Genomic DNA, 20,972 nt, shown 5'->3' on the forward strand with positions numbered 1-20,972 from the left:
ATTAATGGTTTTCAGTGCCATGGCTGCTTGTTTACCCATCATAATTCTACATGTGTATTGCTGTTAGAAGTGGAAGGGTCTCATAAAAACCATTTTGGCTGCAGAATTCCAAAGAACCTGTAAACATACTACCTTCACTTTATATGTACATTTATATTGGGGATATGATATACAAACCCATACTAGACTAGGCAAAAAGAGGTTAATGGCCTATCCTGGAGACAAACTTAAATCAGCTCCACCATCACAATCCTTTGCCAGAAATGTCAAGCCAGGAGGGAGTGCACAGCAGCTGCAGGTAGTAATCAGGAGGGAATGGGCTAGAGGGCAGAACATACTGCTCTAGAAGATGCTTAGTCAGCAGATCTGGAGCCTACAACAAGCTAGTGAGATGAGAGGCCTCCCTGGGGAAGAGAAGGCTTAGTTAATGGAATGTTAGACTACTCTGACGGAAGTGACCAGAGCTCACTGAGGAAAAAGAAAAGCTTACATACAGCCTAGGTTGTTTTTACTTCTGGGCTTGATCCCATCCCATATCCATCTTGGTCAACAGTTCTTTGTGGACTGTTTCACTAGTTCTGAGTTGAGGCATGTCCTATTCATGGGGCCCAACTGTAGTCAGTTGGTACTTTACTGATGTGACACCCATGTATGAGCAATAAGATTAGCTCTGAACACCCTTTGAGGCTGAAAGGAAGAGTTCCCTAGTGTCAGCAGCGAAGGAAAATGACTGGCAGAAGATCAGACCCAGCATCCCTATTTTAATCTCCAGAGTGAGCTCTTATATTGTGTTGACTAAATAAACATTAGCAAGACAAACAACCAGCTCCTTGCCTAAAAGGCTTGAACTCCTCCAGTTCATTAATGCTATTGCATTTTTGAGCCATCCCAAAACTGAAACGTATACATATATCAAACTGCACCACTATATAGTTACCATTAACTTAACTGTACAGGTTTCAGATGAGATCTAAAAACGCTCTACAAATGACCTAGTTTTTCTATATCTGAAAGCATGACAACTTTAAAGTCCAATATTTCAGCAGATTCCTAAGGATTCCTGAAGCTCTAACCTAGGAAAGCACTGTCCACTGGTGCCATGAAAGCATCCTCTTATGGCACCTGTTTGGAGCCAAGGTTATTAAATGATTGTACAGATTCAGCTCCTCAATTCTTTCTGCTAAATCATACAGCAGTCTATTTCAGAGACATCTTGTGTTGTCCTTGCAGTCTGTGACTGATATCTGCTAGAGAATTCTTTTTTGACAACTAGATGTAGGGCAATGGGATATACTCAGTGAACCACATATCTAAGAATAGCTGAGAACAAGCACCTCCTTATCCATTGATGTCAGAAATAAGCATTTGAACCACATAACTCTTGATCAGTGGTGGAAGAGATTTTTTAGATTATCTTGTATGTATATCACATCAACACAACAGATGGGAATACAGAAAAAAAAAAAGAGATTAATATCAGTACACCAAGTTTCCAAAAACAGAAGGTTGTGGGGATTATTGGAGGCATGCTTGAAAGTGTTCCCATATCCTTTACATCTACAGAATTGCCACTTGCCAGTGCTGTAGCGGCATTAATTTTAAATAAGACTGAAGCCTCAAGTTTATGAAGTATGGATTAAAGTATTAGAAAACCCAGTCTGATAGTGATAGATTCAAGGAGCTCAATGTATTTAGCTTAACAAGAAGGTTAAGGGGTGAATTGATCACAGTTTATAAGTACCTTAACTAGGGAACAAATATTTGATAGTGGGCTCTTCAGACAAAGGTATAACAAGATCCAGTGGCTGGAAGTTGAAGCTAGACAAATTCAGACTAGAACTAGAGCATGAATATTTAACAGTGAAGGTAACTAACCACTGGAACAATTTACAAACTGTCATGGAGGATTCTCCATCACTGGAATTTTAAAATCAAGACAGGATGATTTTGTGAAGAGACACAGTCTAATTCAAAAGGAATTATTCTGGGAATTTTTTATGGCCTGTGTTATGCAGGAGGCCAGATCAGATGATCACAATAATCCTGCATCCGGCCTTGGAATCCATGGCCCCATCAACCTCAGGTAGAATTGTAGAGTCCTCTAGTCATTTTCTCAGAAAAAAGATAGATTGGTTGGAAGGCAGCATAGAGTGGAACTGGATTGCTGTCATAAGTAGATAGGTAAGGGTTAATTTTCTTTTACCTGTAAAGGGTGAACAAAGGAGGAACCAAACACCTGACCAGAGGACCAATCAGAGACCTGGATTTTTTTTTTTTTAAGAGTCTGGGAGGAAACTGGAAACTTGGGGTCTTTTTGTTTTCCTCGGCTGTGAGTAAACAAGCTTTAGTTTCTTTTAAAACTTGTGGGATTTTCTTTTCCTAGTAGGCAGAGGGGAGAGGAATTTCTGAGCCAGGCTAGGGGGGAGGGAAAAGCCAAGCTCTGTGTCTTACTCTCCTATTGTCCCAGGGTGGGAAAGGCTACGGGACAAAGGAGGGTGAATCTCTTGTGTGAGCTGACTAGGTTTGAATGCATAGCCTCGGGGAAGCTAGATTCCTCTCTGGTTGTATTCAAAGGGAATAGGACAGCATCGCAACCGCTAACCCAGGAAAGGGGGGAAGCTGGGGTTGATATAGAGGAGACCCAGGGGCTCTGGGTCTTGGAGGGGTCCCCCAAGGAAAGGTTTGGGGAACCCGAGGGGGCTGAAACCCTGGAAAACTTCGGCTGGTGGCAGCAAGATAAGATCCAAGCTGGGTATAAGCTTGGGGAAGTTCACAGTAAGCACCCAGATTTTGTACGCTAAAGTCCAGATTTGGGACAGATGTTTACCACAATTGCATAGCAAAATTGACTGACAGATCCACAGTTATTCTACTCCATGCCTCAAGGAAACATCCACCATACTCCAGGATCAAACAGTTCACAAAGAAAGAAGAGGAAGGGTGGAAAGTAGATGTTAAAACATGCTCTGGCTTGTTGGGCATAAAATCAAAGCAGACTTATTTTGATGTGCTTCCCATTACCCCGTTAACAAGGCTGCTGTTTTAGATACTGCAGATGGAAACCAGTACAAGTAGGATAATACCCTGGTACTGGAAGGCCTTCTTCCTCTGACAAAGCTGTACGAGCCCTGGAGACTATCACTCTTCCCGAGCATTTTGGCTCTGAAGAGATGCTACCCCTCTGAATTGGAGATTCTTTTCATGAGCCTGAACATCAGATGGAAAAAAAAAGCCTGATGACTTGAAGCAAGACTAACAACTGAAATAACTGAACCCACTGCCCAATATTTTGGAAGCATTGTAAGTGGCTTATAAGACAACTGGGTACTACACATCCTATAGCAACCTGCTCCTTTGATGTCCTCTGGAAAGAGATAAAATTAAAATATCACCAGCTCCCAAAGCTGGAATTGGTATCTAACCATAACTGCTTTGTAGTTGGCAGAATGCTTGAGAAATAGTACTCCCTCTCCAAAAGGTCTTCCTGTTTGTGATCCTCGTCTGCCGAGTAAGTACAGCCCCTATTACTTTTTCAACATTTCATTAGCTGCTGCCATTTCCAGTGAACCAGGAGTGGGAAGAGACTGGAATCCCTGCCATAGCGACTGATATAGCAGTGAAAAAGCAAATCCCAGAGTCCAGGTCCCAACCCCAAGAATACCCTGCCTCTAGCTCCGGGACATTTAGGGGCTATTACCAAAATTATCTTAAATCTTTCAGCAGCTGTGAGGGAGAGAGGTGGTTTCTTGGGTAAGTAGGTACTAAAGGACATAGGGATTTCTGGCTCAAAATCAATTACTAGAATTACAACCACAAGAAAATGCCACCTCTGAAAAGCATCTATTATATTTGCCAACAATTAGTGCACACACATATTGCACTAGTCAAAGCTTCTGCATGATTTTTCATGAATAGCTCCCAATTAGAGACAGAGTAACAATTCAGTCCAGAGATATATTAGCAACTCCTTAACAATACTTGCACTAATATAATTTACATCTTCAAAGTTTTGTGCAAGCATTAGATAATGTTAGTTGACTGCCTACAAATCCCAACTTCCTCTCTCCATGTGCTGGTCATTTTTCCCATTGATTGCTGTGAGCTTCTCCTCTCTGGCCTGACTGCATCTCCATCCACCCTGGTCAAGTCTGTACAAAATGCTGCTTCTGAAGAAATCTCTGTCTCCTCCCATGTCAATCCCTCCTCCATCACCAGATCAAATTCAAGCTTCAGTCTCACCTAAAAGGCTTTACCTAAAAAGTCCCTATTTACATCTCTGCCGTGCACTTCTCCTTTTCTTCTCCTTGTTCTTCTCATTCATCTCTTTCCTGACCTTTTCTCTCTCTCTCTGTATGTTCCTACCTCTCTCATTGGCCCCATACCTAGAACCTTCCCCATGTCCTTGCACTCTACAAACCTTTGCTCCCCCTGCATGACCTCAGCAAGCTATTCCTCCTTCTTAATTTTGCTCAGTCACAACCCCCTCAATCTGCCTCTCCTGAATTATCCTGTCTCTTTTCTTCTTCTTCAGACGTGCTCTCTGGCCTCAAACGTATCTGTCCGGGAAGTGCAGGTGCCGAGCGCTTTACAGCTGTTTCATTAGACCGGCAGGGCAGGGCGGGGAAGTCGGCGCTGCCGCTGTCAAGATGCGAGCGCCATCCACCAACGTGCACTGTATTTACTCTCAGGCAAAGGCCTATAAACACGAGCACGCGTGCATTCCGCGGCGCCCAGACGCGACGCGTGGACCCTGGCTTCCTTAACTAACAAGCAGCGCCCCGAACCCCTTAGACACTCGCGCACGCTCAGAAAAGCGGGAGCGAACGAGAAACACCTCAACTCCCCTTGCCCGGCCCCTTTCCGAGGCCAGGGGAGTGCGGGAGCCCCGGGCTTGCAGCGAGAGAGCCACCATCTCCCCGCGCTGGGTGCGCCCCCGCTCTCCCATCGTCTGCCAGGCCCCTGCGAGGGGTCGAGACTCCCGCGCCGCCACCACGGCCGTTGGCACAGCACCAACGACACCGCCTGCAGCTCCACGGCTCTCCCCTCTCACGTGATCCGGGCTCGGGGCGGGGGAGGGAAGGGGAGCGGCGATTGGCTGCGTGAGGCGCGCGGTGTTTGATGGGAGAGCAGCTGGGCGGTCTGCGGGTCCGTCAGCGGCGGCGGTGACAGCAGGATGTGCGGGGCAGGCCGACGGCAGGTACCGGGGGAGCGGGGGTTCGGCTCGGGTACCCAGCGTATCCCGCGGCTCTGTGCTGGCCGGCTGGGGGCGGTTCCGCAAGCGGCCCAGGTGCCTGGTGCTGGGGCGTTGGGTGCCCTCCTTGGCCCTGCCCTCGTTCCTGGCCGCTCTGCCCCGCGGGAGGGGGCGGCGCTCAGCTCAGCAGCTGGAGCTGCCCCGGCAACCGGCTGGACAGGCGGCCCCTCTCCCTGGCGCGGAGCTTTGCGCCCTGCAAGAGCTGGGCAAGGGGGGGCGGGTCTTGTCGTGTTTAGGGGAACTAGTTGCTAGTGCAGCTACCAGCGCACGGGGGGCGACCCGGGAGACTGGGGGAGGAGGACAGGAGAGCTACAGCTTGTCACAGTAGCTTGTTCTTCATGCGCCAGCACACGAGAATTGTGCCGTTGGGGGTGGCCCCGGGAAAGCCTCCAGGGTTTTATTCCTGCTTCTGTAAAGTAGGGGGCAGGTGGCACAGTGTCATGGGAGCATGTTTCATAAGTGATTTGCAGACAAAAAGTAGTTGTGAGTAGCTTACGTTAGCTTCCAGTACAGCTATCTCAGTACAGGTAGTCTCACTGCAGCTTTGATGTTTTCATGGGCAGCTGTAGAAAAATAGACTGAAAAAAGGTGCTTAACCAAACCACTCATTAATTCATCATCATAGAATCATAGACTTTAAGGTCATAAGGGACCATTATGATCATCTAGTCTGACTTGCACAATGCAGGCCACAGAATCTCAGCCACCCACTCCTGTATCAAACGTGTGTCTGAGCCATTGAAGTGCTCAAATTGTGGTTTAAACACTTCAAGGCAGAACCTTCCAGCAAGTGATCTTGGCCCCATGTTGCAGGGGAAGGCAAATTTCCAGAGCTTCTGCCAATCTGCTTTGGAGAAAATTCCTTCCTTACCCCAATATGGTGATCAGCTAAACCCTGAGCAGTGGGCAAGACTACACCAGCGGACAGCCAGGAAAGAATTCGCTGTAGTAACTCAGATCCCATCCCATCACAAGCATTGGGCGTATTTACTGCTAGCAGTCGACAAATTAATTGCCAAATTAGGCTATCCCATCATACTATCTCCACCATAAACTTATCAAGCTGTCTTGAAGCAATATGTCTCTTTACCGCCTCTGCTCCCCTTGGAACTGTTACAGAACTTCACTCTCTGATGGTTAGAAACTTTGTCTAATTCAATGTAAACTTCTGATAGCCAGTTTATATCCATTGTTTTTATGTCCACGTTGGTACTGAGCTTAAATAATTCTCTCCCTCCCTGGTGTTTATTCCTGTGATATATTTAAGAGAGCAATCTTATCTCCCTCAGCCTTTTTTTGTAGGCTAAATCCAAGCTCTTTGAGTTCTTTCTATGAAGGTTTTCCATTCCTCGGATCTACTAGTAGCCCTTCTCTGAACCTATTCCAGTTTGAATTCATCCTTCTTTAAATGTGTGGGAGACCAGAACTGCACACAGTATTCCAGATGAGTCGCACCAGTGCCTTGTATAATGGTACTAACACCTCCTTATCTTTGCTGGAAATACCTCACCTGATGCATCCTAAGAACGCATTAGCTCTTTTAATGGCCATTTCACATTCGCGGCTCATAGTCAATCTTGTGTATCAACCAATACTCCGGGTCCTTCTCTGTTATTCCATCTGTGCCTCCCCAGCTTATAATAGTAGTTCTTGTTATTAATCCCTAAATGCAATGACTTGCACTTTTCACTATTAAATTATCGGATTTACTATTACTCCAGTTACAAAGTCAATTCAGTCTTCCGTATTGATATTCCCGGTCCTCTCCGTATTGGCGAGTACCTTCCAGCTTGTGTCATGCCACAGACTTTATTAGCACATTCCCACTTTTTGGGCCAAGGTCAGTAATAAAAAGATTAAATAAGATTGGTCCCAAAACCGATCCCTGAGGAACTCCACTAGTAACCTCCCTCCAGCCTGACAATTCACCTTTCATCAAATGCATAGTCTACTAAGGACCATTTTGCCAACCAGAGTGACCATGGTTGATGGTGTTGCACCAGACAGGGAAGTTCCCAGATCTGTCTCAGTACTGTGAATCCGGTAAATTCCTTAATTGATCTCTTTGAAGTCCAATTTGATACTAAATCTGTTTGTAAAATCTTATTTTAAAAAACTTAACACCATCAGATATTTCCAGTGACATTTAAAAAACTAACGAATAAAAAGATTTTTATCAAATGTTCCTATACAGGGTTTGCAACCCAAACACTGGAGCTTATGCTAATCTATAAGAACCTGAAATTTGAGGGGGAGAAAAACAACTAAACTGTTTTTATAGTACTTGAAGATTTTTTTTTTTTAAAAAAAAGCTGGAATAAATACCAAATCATATTCTGTGATTCTAATTACAAAGCATATTGGGGCTTTTTTAGTCAAGGCTGTGAGGATTATGTTTTGTTAGTCAATGGTGTCTTTAAAAGATTTTATTTGGATTTAGAGAATGGAATCAACTCAAAATGTGCTTCCGCTTTTTTCATTTGTGTTTGTTGCATTGGCAATGAATTGTCAAGAGAAAGCATCAATGAATTATGGGCAAAAATGGTTTTCTGGTGAAAATTGCAAACAAAACTGTATATGTCTACTATTGAAGGGGGAAAAAAAAATCCTTGCAATCATCTAATAGAATCTCTTGCATACAGTTTTGTAAACTCTGAACAGTCATCCCTTTATATATTATCTGAAATGAGGTGACTTTAAATCTTGAGAACATTGTGCGTAAGTGTTTTAGGTTGCAAAATTAAAGGATCTAAACTTGATTTTTGAGATCACCTGCATTTTACAAAACATGTATTTATTATAGCAGTGTGGAGAAACCTGAAGCTGAAAATAGAGGACTTTCTATATCTCTCTTTTTTTTTTTTTTTTTTTTAATACCATTTTTTCTCGGAGGGCTGTTGGAGGGTCTGACGCTTTTGTCATCTTTGCTTTAAGGGTAGCATTCTATTAGAGTTCTAAAGTAAGACAAAATGCTCATATTTTAGTCTTACCTGAAGAAAGCACTCTGTGTAATTGCACAATTCTCGAAACGAATTTAGCAGGACACCAAATTAAATGTGGATATACCTCTGATTTTTGCTATTAGTTTTTCCTACAGTTGTTTCATATGGGTGGGACTTCCTGCTCAGTAACTGACTGATCAGCTTCCCTTTTAAAAAAAAGAAGAAAGCTTAACCTGAAACTTTCCCTTCTGCCTCATTCAGCCCTTTAATTTTCCCAACCATTCAGTTTTCACATCGATTTTCTTGATTACTTTAAAGTAATGTATGGAAGTTAGTTTATCAGGTTGAAGGGATACTGTCAACATATTTTATCTCTCAATTTAGGAATTTACTTGTTTCCACATAACTTTTATCTTTAAGGTTTGGACACTTAAATTATTGCTTTGCAGCATTGGGGTAGCAAATACTGCATGCACATGGTAACACAGTTGCATTTTCAGTAATATGTGATGATGATTGTGGAAGTAGGTTCTATCACAGCACTGACCATCACTTGGAGTGAAAAGAGGAAGTCTACTCGTGCTGGTGGAGACAGAGAGGCAGAAATAAGCTGTAACTTGTTATTGGCCAGGGCATGAGAAGGAAGCAGGTTTAGGGAAGGGGAAGTTTTGTCAAGGTGAATATTAGGAAGTTAATGGTGTTTGTGTGAAGTAGAGTGAGCAAGACTCTTGGATATTGTATTTATGGAGGAGCTGGAGGAAATCTGTCCTGTGGTTGTTTGTGAAAGAGCTGCAGAAGAAAGACATGGGGGAAGAAGAGTGGTACTGGAAGGACTGGCAGATAATGTTCTTCATGTGCAAACCAAAACAGTGGGGAATGCTTAATCTTTCAAATATAATACATGGCATATAAATAAGGAGTGGTAAATTTACTTGCTTCCCTGATTTAGCTGTTCATATCAGATATAATTCTTTTAAAAGTATCTGATTTTTTCAGAACAGTACATGTAAAGCAAGTCACAGTTCTAGTCCATATGAACATGTGTCCATACCCGCGTTTTGGCAAACCTGCTTTCTTTCTCAGATATTTGCCAAATAAGTTTCAAAATAGACAAGTGATACTAATAATGCTAAGTTAAATATAGACTAAGATTGTCTGTGTCTTTTTAAAGAATGCAAACTTTCTGGTGAGTAATTAGACATATTGTAGCTTAGCCCTTGTATGATTTTGCAACAAAAACAGCATCTCCTTTTAGAAGTGTTCAAGGGCAAAGTGTCTGCTCAGAATGGTCCAAATATATAAAACATATTTGGCATACACAGCCTTGTATGTGACTGCCAAGTAGATGTTATATAAACTTTAATGCTAAAAAAAGTTTTTTGTTAAAAACAAATATATTATTCTTTCATTGTGGACTCTGTAGTAGTAGTGGCTATCCACAGGGTAAATCTAAGGGACCCAGAAAGTAATTGTGCTTTTCCTTGTCTGCAGCTCACCCTCTTGATTAGTCATTTGGCAGCAGCAAAGTTGATCTGTCCATCTGTTCTTTGCATTAATTTGGCAGTAGTTCAAATACTGATTTTTCTTAGCATCTTTAAGGATTGTTTTCAGAAACATAAGACTTAACTGCATTCTCATAGTTCTGGCTTTGATGGAAATTTTTGGTTTTCTTAAATGGTGAAGAGGTACTTAGCTACAGCAATATTAGCTGTAGTGAGTGCTATGTGTACTGTTGTTACCTTGTTCTGACAACCTCTTAAACTTTTTGAGAAGAAAAGTGGATCTGCATGGAGTTTCTATATCTTTAATTTGGCCAAAGATCATTAGTAATAGTAATTTAATACCTCTGCTAAAATGAAGGAATATTTCTCTTAGAGATAGCGTCACTTCAGTTTCCTGAGTTCAAAACACTTAGTACAAACTCTCTTGTTTTGGGGTTTGGATTACTACCAGGGATCCTAGTTTTCTGTGATTAAACGCCCCCCCCCCCCAAATTCTCTGATTAAAAAAACCCCATACAAATCTGTATTTTTCCACAATTAAAATGAAATGCTGAACTTTGGTTTCCCTAGCCATGATATAGATAGACCTATCTGTTGAACACAATGTTTTATTGATAGACTGTAGAACCCCATTTATCTGAGCCTCCATTATCTGCCTCTCTGTATTAAGTGAACCATAGATGCCCAAGCCCCCTTCACTGTCAGCCCTGGGTGGCTGGTGATTCTGTTAACACAGAGAGCTGGATAATGGAGGCTCGGATAAATGGGGTTTTACTATATATAATGTTTGTTTCTTCCAAAATGTAAAAACTAAAGATTCTCTGTAAAAATGCATATTCCATGTTTTTCCATGGCAAAGGAATTTCTAGAATCCCTGGTTATTACAAATAGGAATTTGTAACTTTATTTATAGATAAAAATTCTAAATTGAGGGACTAAAATGGTAACAAAATATATAATCTTTATCTGTTAATTCTGTCTGAACCCATCTCAGCAAGATCATGGCTGAAGGTTGTTGGTTTATGATTGCTGTTCATTGGTCTTTGAAGTAATTTGGTGGTTATTCCATTTTTCAATGAAGCATCCATATAGTAAAAACTACATTACGATTTTTGCTGATTGGAATCCTTGTCAGTCTTGGCAGACAGCTGGACCTGGAGACTGACCATTAGAAGTATTAAAGGGCCATTGCACGGCTGCTGGCTGGATTGTATATCTTCTGGACACAGAGAGAGGCCAATCTGACACTTCACAAGAATATTCAATTCACATTAAATTTGAATTTGACAAATTAGATATTTTTTAACGTGGTCTGAATTTTAAATAATCTGCAGTTGGAATTAATTTATAGCTAATTTAATTATAATTAAATTATATAGTACTTCAATAATTCTCATTTGCTAAATTATAACTTTTGTGGCACTCAGATGAAGACAAGGGCTTGGGTCTCTGACTACTAGTTATTTTGTATTTCACTTGTAGATATCTCCAAAGCAAAACATAAACTTGCCCACAATCTTGGTAGGCTAATTAATAGAATTACTTAACAGTACAAAGAGGTTCTGAAACTGGTGGCTGGAGTGCAGGATAGTGTGAAGAATTTGGAGATGATAGACACCCATATGCAGTGTTGTTTAATTTCTATTCTAGAATGCAATTTTGAAATATCACCTTAAACATCTTAAAATATACTTTTGGTGTATTCTTAAACAGTAATGCTTTACTTCTAGCTGTGAATTCTATCAGAAGATTGTTCTAAGCAACCAAAGCAACCTATTTCAACAAATAAAAAAATGGGTGGATTAGTGTCCCGATGGCGGGTAAGTAAATCTTATTACAATATAAAAATCTTTAAGGATAGTTCAGAAGACTAAAATACTTCGATATGGTTTAGAATAGAATTCTGTATTCATGATACTTTAGTCAAAAAACTGTTCTGAATCTGAAATTGCTAGTAATTAATCTATGTGCTGATTGAAAACCAATAACCAAATAAACATTGGTCATGCTACCCAAATGGAAAACTACATAGCTGCATAGGCCTGGGTTCAGAATCCACTTAGGGCATGTCCTTACTAATAGGCTGTTTTTGTGCCTTACTTAACTTTTACTGCTTTCTTTGTCCTGCCTTTGGACCTTGCTTTGAATTTGTAACTATTGGAAATGTGGTGAAGATGGCTGTCACTTCAGGGATTCCTTCAGACATCCTTTTCTAGATCTAAATAATCAATTAACACTGGATCAGGACAGATGTAGCAGTATATACAGGTTGTAATTTGGTTGCTGTTCCTGAGCCTTTTAACCTGGTTACTAATGGATAAATCAGGGAGAGTATCAACCTTTATCTGTCTAGAGACTAACATGTATGTACTAGTATGAGAGTGCCTACCAAATATTTAAAAATAGAAATGAGTCTCCCTTCCTTCCCAATCTGCAGGAAAACTAGCGTCTTAGTTTACACATTTGTTGTTGGGATGTGTGAGGAACTAATGACAAATTTAAGTCAAAGACTTGAATAGTGAAGTCTGGTCATTCTTGCCTCTTGCAGGAGTAAATTCCATAGTATAGGTCCTTGGTTTTTTGGCATATCTAAGAGTGAAAGCTTCCTTTACAAAGCACTTGTAAGCTGCAAACTAGTTAAAGCTAACCTAAATTCACTGTATATTTCTCAAATGTGTTGCATGCCCAAAGAATGTCTTGAGTTTTTAACCAAATAATACCGCATAAATCTAGTCCTCTAAAGATTTAACCTGTCAGATTTGTATTATGGATGTTTCACTAGGCCCTTAAAGGTAAAATATAACTTTCCTGCTCATGTTGTGCCATTTGGCTGACACCTCTACTTGAGTTTGAGGGGGATGCAAACAAGATAATGAACAGGTTGAGATGTTTCTTCATTTCTCAAAACTCAGTGTTTTGGAAGATGGAATCTATTCCTGAAAGGAATCCTCCTGGGAGGAAAAAACAGTCTGTTTGCTAGTAATTTTTTATTTAAAACAAATAAACACAAGCAGCAATGTTCACATGACTTTTTTGTTGGAATGTGAGGTTGGTCTCTGCTATACACATCTCCTCCCTTGTTTCATTCATCTCTTCATTAATATATTTCCTTTCCTTCCTCTCCTCTCCTCTCCTCATTTATTCCATATCCTACATTCATAATTGCCTCCCATGCTACACAGGTGTTCTGCCTTTCACATGTACTCTCTCTCTCTCTCTCTCTCTCTCTCTCTCTCTCAATCTTCCTCTTAAGTCTTGTCTATCCCTCCTTATTGCCACTGTGTGTTTACACCAGATCACTAGCACTGGAAGTGGGTAGAGGAGCGGTGAGTCCCAGAGAACAATCAAGGGCAGCTCTCCTGCACAGCAGAGTTCCTTAATTTGTAATGAAAAAGTTGCTGAGGCTCAAGCAATTGGATGCTGGACCTTAATCAATTTTTTTTTATTTCATAACTGACGCAGCAAGCTAAGTTTCCTCTAAGCTGCGTGGCAGCGCAGCTGCCTATTTAGCACCGCGCAGGCACTCAGGGCTGCAGCGGGGAGAGGTTCCTCTTCCCAAGCCCTGGACCTGCCAAGGGACCCCTGCCCAGCCCAGTCCCAGACCTACTGCAGCTGGGGGACAAGTGCTACTCCCCCAGCCCCGCTCCAGCCCAGTCCTGGACCTACTGTAGCTGGGGGACAGGCACCCGTCCCCGAGCCTGCCCTGAACTTGCTGTGGCTGGGCGACAGGTGCCCAGACCTAGCCTGGCCCTGAACCTGGTGTGGCCGGGGGACAGGGGCCCTTCCGCAGCCTGCCCTGAACCTGTTGCGACCAGGGGAAAGGCACCTCTCTCCCCTACTCCAGGTGGTGTTGTAGGGAGAGAGCTGGGGTGGAGTCCTCTCTCCTCACTGTAGCCCAGGGGAGACCCACTGCACTCCAAACCCTTCATCTTAGCCCCACCCCAGAGCCCGCACCCCCAGCCGGAACCCTCACCCCTCTGCACCCCAACCCTCTGCTCCTGCCCTGAGCCCCTCAACTCCAGCCCCACCCCAGAGCCTGCACCCTCAGCTAGCTGGAGCCCACTCCACACTCCAACCCTTTGCCCTAGTCCTGAGCCCCCTTCCACAATCCGAGCCCCTTGGCCCCACCTTGTCACATGAAATTTTATTATGTGCACCAGTTTGGAGGTGATGTATCACACACTGCCTCCATATTGGTGCACATAACAAAATTCATTTCGCAGATGGGCGGGAAAAATTGGAGGGAACGCTGGCAGCAAGCTCAGAGGTGTCGGGGCTATGAACTGCTAAGCCTGGAGGTGCCAGAGATCAGCCCTGGAAAGTCCTGGCACAAATTAAACACTGAAGCAGGTTCTTCTAAGGCAGTGTTTCTCAAACTGTGTGGTTTGGGACCCCAAAGTGGGTCTCAAACCCATTTTGATGGGGTTGCCAGAGCTGGTGTTAGACTTGCTGGGGCCCAGGGCTGAAGCCCAAGCCCCACCACCCGGAGCAAAAGCCGAAGCCTGATGTTCAGCCTTGGGTGGAAGGGCCCAGGATTACAGGCCTTTGTCTCCCCTCATCTCCCTGAGCGGTGGGGCTTGGGCTTTGGCCCCCCCAACAGGGGCAGCTGGGCTTGGGTGGGCTCAGGCTTCGATTCTCTGTCCTGGGGTCCTATAGTAATTTTTGTAGTCAAAAGTGGGCTGCGGTGCAATGAAGTTTGAGACCCCCTGTGCTAAGGGCATGTCTACACTACAGACTTAAGTCGACCTATGTTAGGTCGGTTTCCAGCATGCACATCCTTGTTAGTGTGTGGCTTAGGAGAGGAGCCTTTCTGAGCAGCTAATGTCAGCAAGAAATGTGCATGGAAAGTGGATAACTAGTCAATTAAAATGAGCAGGTTTTAGATACTACAACAGAGAAGTACACTTAATTTTTTGGTTTTGAATGAAAACATCTTAATCTGTTATCACACACGAGTACTGCTGGCAGTATGTTGTAAATAGAATAACTCCGGTATCACTGTAGAGTTCAATGACACCTCTTTTCCCTCCCTTTTAAGCAGGCAAAGCCTTCGACAGTAGAAGTGTTGGAGAAAATTGATAAGGTACGTATTTTGCCTTTGCACTATCCCTGTTCTGTTTACTTTAAAAATAAACATCTAACATCTGGGCAGTTTTCTAAAATCATCAAGCTTTTAACAAATATGAGAGAGAGGAGGTTATATACATTTTAATTAGCGTTGACAGAACTCAATTTTAACTTTTTTTAAGAATTTTGTCATGTCAATGTTTTAAAATTTGTATTTATTTAAATCTTTATAGTTGCAGGAAGTTATGGGCGGGGATCAGGTAATTATTTAATCTCAGTAGACAGATTCAGAAAGTTCAAGCTTTAAAACCATTAAAACACACATTGTCAACATCACATATCAGTATATACAAAGTAAATATCATTAAATCAAAATCTAAGCAGTGGTTTTTTACTTTCTTTCTATTTTGATTATTATCAATGGAAATTTTTTTGTTGGTTTGTGTGCATATGATGAAATCAATGTTTACTGACATTTACTGATAAAGAAAATCAAATCCTTCCAAACCTAATTGTAATGGAATTAAAATTATAATGGTGCTGATTCCAGACTTGAGCGCTGATGTACTAGAGACTCGGAGTTTCAGGAGAAGAAAAACAGAGGGCAGAACCCCAATATTAAAGGATTTTGAACATTAGTACTTCCTCAAGAAATAGCTGCATAAGTTATAGTCTAAGTCTACATTTCAACAACTTGTAAAGTGAATGAATGTTAAATTGGCCTGGTTGGAGAATCTAATTAAGGCTAATGGTTAGGCCTTCATTTTTATATTCTCCAGAAAATGTCACTAGAACAGAGTCCTATTCGTTTGGCTCATTCGAAAAGCTTCAGTATAGGTAATTACAACTCTTCTTATGGTGGTAAAATAAGACCGTGGATGCAATAACTAAAGAGACAGTTCAGTGATCTAGTACGATTCTGGTCAGCATTTGTGAAAGATGTCTGTTTATGGAGCAATGACCTGTTTTGAAATATCCAGTTGGTATTTTCATTGGCCAAATTAATGACGGTGTGGGTAATCCTGTTATCACCAGAAGTACAAAGCACTGCTAGATCATTCATCCATCTGCCAAAAACCCCAAAACAAAACAGTGTTAAAATATTCAGGACCATATTATTAATAGGAGGGAGTACTAAAACAAAAATATAGTTCAAGTGGTTGCAGTAACTCAGCTTTGTCACAGGAGGAGATGGTACTATTAAAATATAAACACATATTTTGAAGTTTCACAGATGCCTGTTAAAGCAACAGTACTCAAACTGGACTGCGGAACACTTTGCTGTGAACACAAAAATCTGCCTGGTCCTAAGATGCTGGTTCTCCCCCTGGTTTCCAAGTTACTATATTCTATTAAGACAACTAAAAATACATATATTCTTAATATCACTCTTGAAGTGCTGTAGTTGCCCAAGGAATGTTATCTGCTCATGAATGAAGGGCAGTTGATCCATGCCACAAGCAGTGTATTAAGGTGTAGTTCATGCTATGAAAACTATTAGATCTGTTGGACAAACAGTATCAAGTACAGAAAGCCTGATTGCTTTTGTAATGTTTTCAAATGTCACACTGAATGCATAGCCTCAACAAACCTAATGAAGCATCAGTTACTTCAGCCACTAGTCACTTAAAAATCCTTTATTACAGGAAATCCAGGCATTAGAAGAATTCAGAGAAAAAAATCAGAGGCTACAGAAGCTATGGGTTGGAAGACTACTTCTCTACTCATCAGTTCTTTATCTTATTACCTGTTTAATTGTATATTTGTGGTATCTTCCTGATGAATGGACAGCAAGGCTGATTATGATGCTTCCATTTTTTGCATTTCCATTGATGTAAGTAAAATATGCCTTTTTCCTAACTGCTGTCTCTTTGTTGAAAGGAAGTGGAAAGTGAATCTCAGCAGGGGCCTGAATTTGTTTTTGACAATCCTTGAGTTATCACAAACTTGCTGGATTTTCCGTTTAAAATAGATATCAGTAGTTAGGCACATCTTTTTGAAGGAAATGTCTCTGCTGGGTCTGAGTTTGGAGTGGAAAGATTTTTCTGTTCAAGAAGTGTCAACATCTGAAGATGCTTAGCTTATAAGAATGATACTCAGTAGAGTTATGTAAATCTGAACAGCTTTAAAATCAGTTTACATTTGGGTTCAAGATAAGTTATACTCCTGTTCTGAGGGTTTTTAAAGTGATTTCATCAACTCAAAATCTAGTCTTTTAAAATATATTTAAATTATTAGAGTACTACAGCTACTCCTAAAATTCCTGGACCATTTTTATGGCTTTATTATCATTTAAGTTTTTACAAAATTTTCTGACCCCATTGTCTGAAACAGTTGCACAAACAGAATACTTTGTAGGTAGTCAGAATGCTGGCAACTAAAACTGGAAAAGAAAAGTGTTCTAATTTTTCAGTTTAAGTACATTTTAGGTGCAACTAACAAAACTATGTGAAAGTTCATGTTGAATTGATTTTTTTTTTTTTTTTTAAGTTTATTATGTCCTTTTAACATGAATGAGTCTCACATGAAGAGCTGTTCTACTGGAGTATTCTTGACAGAGTTTTTTCTTATAGTAGAATGCTGTTAACTCTTTGAATATACGCTAGGTTTGTTTGAGCTGATTACTTTGCTTGTTAAGTATCTTGTTTTCAATTTTTTGAGTTTAGTTTCAAATTTTAGCCCTGCTGGAACTTAGGCTTGACAGGATTTTCACCTTGGATCACCTTTTGTGTGGGAGCAGAGCGGCATGAAGTCTGTTTAGCCTTTTGGGGCTTTAATACAGATATTATAGCACGACTGATTTGTGCAGACTATGGACAACAAAACTACATGCAGAAGTCTCTTTACTACATGTGCAACAAGCATTTTATCTTGCTAGTCATAATGTATATTAAGTTACTATACAATATTGATGTTCACTTGAAAATGGACATGCATTTCATGAAATAAAAAGTGTAGACCAATATACATGTACAGCAATACACTGACTCAACTGATCTATAAATGAAGGCTCAAGTAGGCTTTGACAAAAGAGAATGAATAGGTTTTGTTTTTTTCCTCCCTGATAGTGTTGTGAAACAGTCTTTTCAGCTAGCCTTCCATTTATGCCAGCCTCTCTCTTGTACTCAGATATGGCAAATGAGTGTAGAAATGAGTACAGTAACTCCTCACTTAACATTGTAGTTATTTTCCTGGAAAAATGCAACTTTAAGTGAAACGATGTTAAACGAATCCAATTTTCTCATAAGATCAAATGTAAATGTGGGGGGTTAGGTTCCAAGGAAATGTTTTGGGAGCAGACAAAAGGCATTATAATACTGTACTGTATTTGACTGTGGTGGGGAGGTGCCCCTGGCTTACCCCTGGGGCTCTGGGCTGGGGTTGTGGGTCTGAGAGGGAGCTAGGGTGTGGGAGAGTGCTCAGGATGGGGGAGGAGGCTCAGGGCTGTGGCAGGCAGGAGGTGCAGACCACTTACTTGGGGCAGCTCCTGTCTGGTGCGGGGGGTGTGCAGGTGGCTCAGCGCAGCGTGGCACCGCCCCCATGGCCACAATTCTGGGAGCTGTGATTCTGGGAGCCCCTCCCCACCCCCCGGGCAAGCAGGGCCACGCGGAGTTCAGGGGCTTTAGGAGCTGCGGGGCCCTGGGCTAAGGGGGCCCTGGCCTGCAGCTCTAAAGCCCCTTTTGGAATGTGGCCCTGTGAGCACAGGCTGGAGGACTCAGGAGGAGCAGGGGCAGCCCACTCCCTCCCTCCCAGAAAGTCCGAAGCACCGCCAAACAGGGGAAGCGCTGGAAGGGAAGGGGAGAAGAGGAACTTGTGCAGTGCTCCCTTGTAAAGTCAGCCAAACAACGTTATAAAGGAGCATTGTGCAACTTTAAACAAGTCAGTTCCCTAATGGAGCAGCGACGTAACTTCGAAAACAGCGTTAAATTGGAGGACGTTAAGTGAGGAGTTACTGTATTGCCATTGTTCAAGGGCCTGTCGTCTTCTACTAGTCTATGATCTTCTAATGGATCTTTTGTTCTCCTGTTTTTCTAAGTTCAGAACACATTTCATTTTTGAATGATAAGCTTCCATGAGATCCTGGGTCAGGCAACCACCAAGCATATGAATGTTTAAAATTAAATTTAGGCTCTTAAAACTTGGAAGCATATGTCTGATTGTTCCCCCCCCCACCCCAATCCAGTCCCCTTCAGTTTTCTCTGGCAGGTATGAATGGCAAGCAGCTGCCAGCATGTCTTCTCTCTCAGTCAAGAGGTGAACCTATGTTGAATGCCTGTTGCCCTCCAGAACTAACTCTAGAGATTTTTCTGCCTTAAGCAAACTGGAAAATGTCTGCCTCCCCCAGCCTGTAGTCACTCACTAACACTACTATGTTACATCGCTCCCACAAGGTCTGAGTATGATACTGATGCTGGTACAGTGAGCTAGGTTCTAGGAATATGTAGCATTTTTAACTTTGAAATACCTACATTTAAATAACTGAAGACTTGAGGAAAAACAGTGGCACATAAGAAGGCCTCGCTTCTTGAAACTACAGTTACTTCCATTCAGAATTTTGTCTCATTCCTTCAGCTGAAACTTTTAAATAGTTTAATTCTCTGATAATTAAATTGACAAGATTCTTCATTTAACCTTTTAAATTTGAGAGCTGGAGTGGACATTTTATAGTCCTAAAAAAGAAAATTTAGAGTGAAAACTTCAATATTAATAGCACTATCTGATTATTCAACATATAGTACTCGATGGTGGGGTTTGGGGGGAAAGAAACTTGACTTGGGAAAAAATACATAATTGTTAAAGGAAATAATGCTTCTGGGTTTATAGCATACTCTCAAAAACAATTTAAGACCCTATAAACATATGATGCATCATTGTATCATCCCTTTATAGAGAATAGATGCCACTCACATGACATAAGGAATATATAAGCAATCATACTACTTTATAACTATTTTTAAAATAGTTATTAAACCATGAATTTGAAAGTGGAATGTCAGTATAGTACGCCTTTGTTATCCTGTCTCTGTCAATGATTTGTTGTCTGTGACCTTCAGCAGTCACTTCACCTACGTGCCTTGACATCTGCATCTGGAAAATTGGGATAGTAGTTAACTAACTTATCTCTTAGGGATTTTGTGACAATTAATTGTTGTAAGCATTTTAATAATGCTATATATAAATGCTAAGTATGCGCTTATTAAACAATGACATTAATGTGTTTTGTTAAAACGTTGTGGAATTTTGCTTATTCTTTGTGATGCTGAACATGATTTTTGGTAACTCTGTGCTTTAACCTCATGCAGACCTCTAATATTTATTATTGACTTCATTTAATTCTGTGTCTGCCTTTAGATTTTTATATAGTGCCAATGACAAAGAGGGTTTTATATAAAATTCTCAGTGAGGCTTGAAGATCTACTTGCCACTAGGGAGTTGGTAGATTTTTCCTGACGACAAGCAAGAGGAGCCCTTAAGTTGTTTTTTTTTTTTTTTTTTTAAATAATAGTTTCTAATCCTTATGCCTGAAAGGAGAACCTTACTAATGTAAAATGAATGTAAATCAGTGCAGTTTTTTCTTCCTAAGAGTGCAGATAAACTGCTCCATTGTCTCTGCTAATATTCATAGTCTTATGAAGCAGCAGGATAAAACTGACAAGAGGTGGGTCAGCATCACTGCTGCTATTCAATTTTACAGGACTCTGACAAGAATAATGTCAGTTTACTCTTCTGCTTGGAAAAAGATTTAATGTAGCAAGTGCACAATAGCTGTTTTCTGTGGACCTTCCTGATACGACCCCTCCCCATTAACCTCCCAAATCTTCAGTTTTTTGGGTATAGCTGGTAAGTCTAGTCCTCAGGTTAGTATATGTCTGATAAATATTTCAAGGAGTAACCTGCAAATGAAATTGTTTGCAGCAGATTACTTGAGCAGCATAGTCCTTGAATTTATAATGTTCTTTGAGTGCTTGCTCATATCCATTCCAGTTAGGCGTGCGCGCGCTGCGTGCACGTTTGTCAGAAGATTTTTACCCTAGCAACACTTGGTGGGTCAGCTGGGTGCCCCCTGGAGTGGTGCTGCCATGGCACCGGATATATACCCCTGCCAACCCAACCGCCCCTCAGTTCCTTCTTACCGCCCGTGTTGGTCGCTGGAACAGTGGAGTGCGGTTTCACTGACCTCCACCTCCCTAGCTACTCGTTGTTCTCTAG

The 20,972-nt window shown here is 41.5% G+C and overlaps 1 protein-coding gene across 3 annotated transcripts in view; it reads left to right on the forward strand.

The window, feature by feature from the left end:
• Window positions 1-5,106: 5,106 nt before the first annotated feature.
• LNPK (lunapark, ER junction formation factor) overlaps window positions 5,107-20,972 on the forward strand; it is an 81,768-nt gene continuing 65,902 nt past the window's right edge. The window contains exons 1-4 of one of the 3 annotated variants that reach the window (XM_032784533.2): window positions 5,107-5,197; window positions 11,426-11,515; window positions 14,734-14,778; window positions 16,409-16,596. In XM_032784533.2, the coding sequence (XP_032640424.1) occupies window positions 11,489-11,515; window positions 14,734-14,778; window positions 16,409-16,596 (260 nt within the window). In that variant the 5' untranslated portion in view covers window positions 5,107-5,197; window positions 11,426-11,488. The remainder of the gene's footprint in view (window positions 5,198-11,425; window positions 11,516-14,733; window positions 14,779-16,408; window positions 16,597-20,972) is intronic. The other 2 variants (XM_032784534.2, XM_032784535.2) reach the window with 2 other exon arrangements.

This window comes from Chelonoidis abingdonii, chromosome 10 (genome assembly GCF_003597395.2).
Source record: "Chelonoidis abingdonii isolate Lonesome George chromosome 10, CheloAbing_2.0, whole genome shotgun sequence".
NCBI classification, from domain to species: domain Eukaryota; kingdom Metazoa; phylum Chordata; order Testudines; family Testudinidae; genus Chelonoidis; species Chelonoidis abingdonii.